Source organism: Lolium rigidum, chromosome 5 (assembly GCF_022539505.1).
Source record: "Lolium rigidum isolate FL_2022 chromosome 5, APGP_CSIRO_Lrig_0.1, whole genome shotgun sequence".
NCBI lineage: Eukaryota > Viridiplantae > Streptophyta > Magnoliopsida > Poales > Poaceae > Lolium > Lolium rigidum.
Window position 1 is genome coordinate 39,639,342 of NC_061512.1, and position 6,084 is coordinate 39,645,425.

General features: G+C 47.9%; 1 protein-coding gene across 1 annotated transcript; it reads right to left on the bottom strand.

The window, feature by feature from the left end:
* On the bottom strand, positions 1–5,681 carry LOC124652879 (homeobox-leucine zipper protein HOX33). The gene is made up of 17 exons (XM_047191925.1): positions 5,380–5,681; positions 3,995–4,166; positions 3,736–3,851; positions 3,554–3,644; positions 3,251–3,460; positions 3,065–3,148; positions 2,678–2,833; positions 2,514–2,588; positions 2,297–2,403; positions 1,994–2,186; positions 1,678–1,866; positions 1,508–1,588; positions 1,288–1,422; positions 876–1,192; positions 659–764; positions 389–538; positions 1–288 (listed from the first exon to the last, which is right to left on the bottom strand). Exons 1-17 carry the CDS (start codon positions 5,679–5,681, stop codon positions 136–138), a joined length of 2,637 nt encoding a protein of 878 aa, XP_047047881.1. The 3' UTR covers positions 1–135.
* Positions 5,682–6,084: the final 403 nt, after the last annotated feature.

Sequence of the window (6,084 nt, forward strand, 5' to 3'; positions counted from 1 at the left end):
GGCCACGACGAACACGAACACGGGACAGGTGCAAGCGAGCGATAACTAGGATACATGATTGCACTGCATATGGAAGTACTACTAGGACAAACATCACAACACAAGCAATCTGATGCTGCTGGTGGCTGACGGTGATCAGAGGAAGGTCCAGTTGACGAACATGAAGGCGAGGCAGTGCGGGGCGCCAGAGACGTCGTCGCTCAGCACCTTCCACGCCACAGCCTGATCATAGGACGCCTGCCGCCCCATGCTGGACTTGCACACGCCACCCGGCAGGTACGCGAAACCCTGGAACCACACATATACAGGAACTTCGATCAGTCGGCTGAACTAGGAGATCCATGGCCTTAGGTTCAGTCATTGCTGCTGGTTTAGGTTAGCTAGTTACCTGCTGCATGACCTTGGCAAACTCCGAGCACAGCGCTTTGCGCCCCTCCTCGTCCAGGATCGCCTCCAGCGAGATGTCTTGCAGGTTCACCAGCGTCGTTTCCAGCATGTCCAGGGCCGCATTGTTGCCAAAGGTGAACATGGGAGCAGGCTGCCAATAGCACAAGTTACCCTTGTTAGGTAGTGGTTTCAGGACAGGCTTTATTTTACAGCAGCACAGCCAGTTAATTTGGTGAAACAAGACAGTGAAATGAGCAGCACACTAACTGACCTTCAGAGAACAGCAGAGTATGGCGTCGCTGTGGTTCCACAACAGCTTCAGGGGAGAGTCTGCTTCTTCAGTGTCCGACCAGCGGATCTCTTCTCCAGTGTGAGCCCTGGAAGGTTTTGACAGTGTTAACAGCTTCAAAATAATTACTAATGGGCAACTTAGGATACATGATTTTAGGATAGGCAATGTGCCGAGCTGTGTAGATGGTTTTTCTGACCTGTAGCTCCTGCCAATCCAGCTTGCAAGTGTAATCGCCTCGGGAGAGCCAGGAGGGTGCTTCATTTGGATCTGTGCGCCGAGGCGAGATGGAGCTATCGCCATGGCCACCCTCTGCACCGATGCCATCACGGCCCTTACGTACTGCCTGGCCATCGCCGCCACATTCTCACGGAGGTGGTTCTCGAATGAGAATTGGAAGGCAATGGTGAGGACCGATCTCGTGTTGGCGGCGTCACTTGAACCACGCAGAGCTCCAGCTGACCCAACCTCTAGGGAAGAGGCGAGGTCAAGCGTGCGTGTGGCAGATGGCATGTCCTGCAGTTGAATGCATAATGAACCAGTTAGCGTGGCAAGAAAAAACAACACCAAAACGTACGCTATATAGCTGCGTTGAGCATATAAGCACTAACCATCTTCGTGTCCAGTGGTATCACGCGGAAGCCTGAGGGTAGCAGAGGTGCGTCATCAGCAAAAGATTCATCAATAGGTGCAAAAACGAGCTGTGCGCAGGCGCCTGAAGCATTCTCATCAACCCCGCTGCATAGCTGCAGTAGCAAATCATGCCAGCCCATCAGGATACCACAAGCATAAAACAGGCAACCTAAAGATATAAACCAGAAAACACCTTACCTGCAGAAGGTACATATCTCGCGCAAGAAGCACCTCATCGTGGCTAAAACCATGTCCTTCCAGCCTAAGGACCTCAAGGAACTACAAATTTAAAAAATTATAAGATTGATGCGCTGACAATGGCGATTCATCATGATGAGAAAACTGAAGGTTAAGAATTAACTCTTTACCTCTTCATGCTCTAAGGTGTGGGCAAGGGGCAGTATAACTGGAGTTCCCATGAACCCACCAGCCCTTAAACCAGGAACTGCATACGGGCCTGCCCTCAAAGAAGCAGCTGAATAAGCGTCAACACCAGGATCAGCCCATTCCGAGCGATGCTCCCTCAGAAATCGCACAAGTAAAGCAGGCGGGACATCCTACATTATCAAAAAGTAAACTTGGTTAACTTTTTCATGACAGGAAAATTAATTTTGGTGATGTGGAACAAACAAAATTACTGTATTTAGTATAGGAACAACAAACGAAACAAGACTAAATATACACCTGCAGAAGCATTGATGCCTTTGCACACAGGATGCCACCCCCGATAGCAGAAAAGAGCGGGGACGGGCTGAGATGGGATCCTACAAGCTTGTTTGGGGACGAGTTAACTGTGATGGTAATATCCTCAGCGCCATCACTGCTCAGCAAGGACCACCCATCATCCGGAAATCCATTTAAAGCATCATTGAAGCCTCTGCAAAGTAGTGACTCGAGTTTAGAGGTGTGGTACACACATGCATGCAATATCAGAAGATGGGCGGCAAATGGCTTATAAGACCACAGGAACATTCAAATGATACAAACCTGCTGAGTCTTTGGCTGAAGGTTCTGAGAACTGCAGGCTGCCGGCCAGCTCCATACGGGATTTCACCACTTGATTCATGAGCGATTTGCCTGATGTGTCGCAGTGCCTGTACACAAAGAACAATCACATGTCATGCATCAATCAAATTACGGATTCAGTGTCACTACAGATGGCCAATAAATTAATATCAACAATGTAATGGAAGGGCATATATACCGCAATAGTCATCTTCTGCGCAAGAATCTTGGGAGACTCGTAGAGCGGTCGAAGGACCTCAGGCACACTCCAGGCCTACAGAGTACAAAAAATTTATAAGATGCATGTCTACCAAAAGTATTCAAGTGATAACCAATGGTATGAAAACCTTTGTTGCTACTTACATCCAAATCAACATGATCCACAATGTGGATCATGGAGCCACCTCCCTCGCATGGTCGAATCAGATAACCACTAGGGAGCACCTCAGCTCTGATAAAATTTGGAGTAGTAGGCCCAGATGGACCACCTGTGGACTGAGTCAATGACCTCTCACAGATCTGCAGAACAAGAACAGCATCATAATTTGAGCAACACTGCATGGTACTTCCTGCGGAACAGATAAGTACAATTTATTACAGAATCATTACACTACACTACTACAGTGGTAAGTCACAATAACACTGTTCGTCCAAACAGATTGAGCCCAATCAGAACATGACAAAGACCAGCAACAAACAACGATGACATGAGGGTAGAATTACAGCCTGTAAGTAAAGATAAATTAATACCACAAGGCTGCCATCTTCCAGGCAGCTGGTGTAGCGGAGTGTCCAGAAGTCGCGTGGTGCCGCCAGAGTTGTCGGTGCGTAAGTCTAAGGAATTAAAATGAGAATGATCATCATCAAAACCAACAGATGAACTAGTACAGCAACAAGAACATGAAACCTGCAGCTCATTGGTGAGCAAACACACACCTGCATGTAGATTAGCTCGATAGTTCCACCGTTACCCGTGGGGAAAACATGGAGGATTTCAACGCAACGACAGTCACGATACCAAGATGGACGATCCTTGAGGATCTCCGCAACCTTTGTGGGCTCAAGGCTCACAAGACCGCAAGCTCGGGCTGCTACGCCAATACAATTGTGCGAAACAGCGATGATTCCAATGGAATCCGGACCAGGCTGCAATCAAGTGCCAGTTCAGGGTGGTTAGAACCAGCAAGCTAGAAAAAATCAACTCGTTCTGCAGTATTGCACAATGATTTTATGTATTACCTTCATCCCAACCATTTGCACCCATTCGACAGCAGTCCCTGTCGCCTTGGACAGGAACTCTGCCATGGTTTCCTCAGCGATAGCGAGGAGACTGCACGAAGAAAAACAGCATCTCAGCAAACTTGCACAGATCAAACATATGTTACCAGAAAAAGGAAAAGGAGACTAGGCATTGCACTTACCCAGCTGGGTTGTTCGCATCCCTTTGTGGACGCGGCACAATGGCGTTTTGCTGCTGATGGTGCTGACCACTCGTCACCACGGAGTCGCAGCTCGTGTCCGTGGTGGCCGCCGAAGCCTGAAGAAAATTGTAAGAAGATGTTACCAAAAGAACAACAATATGGCAATACATTGAATCGACGGAGTCTACAACACAACATGAACCCATCTACATTGAACAGGTCCACCATATGGCATCTATAAGCAGGGCAGGGAGCTCACATTGTGGATATGAGTCTTGAGACTCTTGGTCGCCGCCTCCTTCTCGAAGATGAGGCGCGACAACTGCTTCTGCAGCCGGTCATTCTCCTCCATCAGCAGCTTGTTCATCGCAGTCAGCTTCCGGTTCACCGTCTGCATGCGGGAGGACTCCTTGCGCTGCTTCTCCCGGCACCTACCAATCACAAGAAAAAGGCACACACACTTCAGCACTTCAGTCAGTGGCATGCGCACCTAGATACTAAACTACTGAAATGATAGTAGTGGCCTCTAGCTGACACGGTAGTATTATTTCTTGTTATCAGGCAGAGGCAAAATCAGAAATATTCCTTGAGGTAATGGCATAAAGGGGGGGGGCCTGATCAAATCAAAAAAACAGGGCAAAAAAAGCCCTTTGCAAAAGAGACAAATGGCTAATACTACTATGCAAATGGAACAGATACATGTGAATCATTGCCTAACTGAAAGTGATGTGTGTGCCTGAATCTGTGAAAGTGCAGACTAGATTTCAACACATTGCACTGTGCAAAAGATTCTAGGATCATATTATTTTCCCTTTATGGGTACAGTATGCTAGCAAACCACCAAGAAGAGCTGTTCTTGCACAGAGTTACTAACAGCAGTAGAGAAACGCTGCATTACTTTGTACTATGAATCTACCGAAGATTGACAAAGAAAGCAAATAAAGTAAACAAGAACGGCAGAACAAGACAGTGGGGAAAAGACAGGCCTTGTATGGAATGGCAAGCTTGCACAGGAAACAGGGAAATCAGCAAGGGAATATTTGTTGGAGAAAATTATATTTAAATAAAGTCCAGGTTTGGGAGTAGCACCTGGCCTAAAATTTCCCATATAAATACAACAAAAGACTTCTGATGCTTGTGTGCAAGTACATCCAGGTTGTTTGACCGCAAAATCCACAGATGTCAAAGAACAGCGAGAGATACAGAACCCCAAACCAGTGTGCAAAGTTTGTAAAAATCGTGGTACAATATTAGAACGAAGCGACCTCAAATCAAGAACAGATTCAAGCAGAACAGGCAAAGGCCCCGCCTCCTTTGGAGTGAGCCACATTTGCAGAGTTTTTTTTTTCAGAGTTTTATACAAAAACGGAACAATTCACTAATTAACTGTGGAAACACTACCAAAAGAATCTCTTAAGTAGACTGCAAACCGCACAAAGCTTTGGCCCCGTCTCGCAAGGATATCACAGGAAACCCATGGCATTACCGAAATCCAACTCGGAAGAAAAATCCCCAAGAACGCGCACATAAATGTAGCAGTCTCCACGAAAGCAGCGGGAAAGACGTCTGCTTCCCACCTACATTCCCCGCAAAAAAAACGAGACTTGACCAGATCGGAGAGACTGGGAGAGAAGGGTGGCGGACCTGCGGTTCTGGAACCAAACTTTGATCTGCTTGGGCTCGATGTTGGAGAGGATGGGGCAGTCCCTGATGATCTGCTGGCGGCGGAGGGAGGTGGGCTTGGGGCAGTCGTTGTAGACGCGCTCCAGCGCCTCCACCTGCTCGGGGGTGTAGCGCACGTACTTGCCCGTGTCCACCTGCGGCGCCGCCGCGCCACAACCCGGCGAGAGCCTCGCCATCCCGGCGCCGCTGTCGGTCGCTGCTGCTGCTAGGAAACGAAGGCGAGGAGGAGGAGGGGAAGGAGGCCAAGGACGCTGGCGCGTCATGGCCTGCGAGCTCCGGTGGCCATGGCGTGCGTCTGCTTTGCGGTTCTTGGGGAGAGTGGTTGGTGTTGGAAGAGGAGAGCACGCCGCCTGGGCTGGTTTTAATACTGCAGTCTCTCAGTAGGCAGTAGCCCAGCTAGTAGGAGTGACTCCTCTCTCTCTCTCTACAGACACACCATCTCTCTCGTTTTGAGACGTCTCTCTCTGCTCACTTTTGTCTAGAGTTTTTAACATTTGAATTGAATGTGACATTTCCTTTTCTGATTTTCTCTTTTTTTTATTTTTCATAATGCCTCTTAAATCGATTTTCTTGCAAAGAATGAGTGTCACATTATTATGTAAGTAATAGGTATCTCTAAAATTCAAGTTTGAAATCAGGGCTCCAAACAGTGCACAAAACAGAGAG

Excerpts from the sequence above, each read along its gene's own strand:
- LOC124652879 (XM_047191925.1), bottom strand. The coding sequence starts at position 5,681 with ATGACGCGCCAGCGTCCTTGGCCTCCTTCCCCTCCTCCTCCTCGCCTT. Across the intron at positions 2,404-2,513 it reads CGCAGAAGATGACTATTGCG|GCACTGCGACACATCAGGCA; the intron begins GTATATATGCCC and ends CTTTGTGTACAG. Across the intron at positions 1,867-1,993 it reads AGGCATCAATGCTTCTGCAG|GATGTCCCGCCTGCTTTACT; the intron begins GTGTATATTTAG and ends TTGATAATGTAG.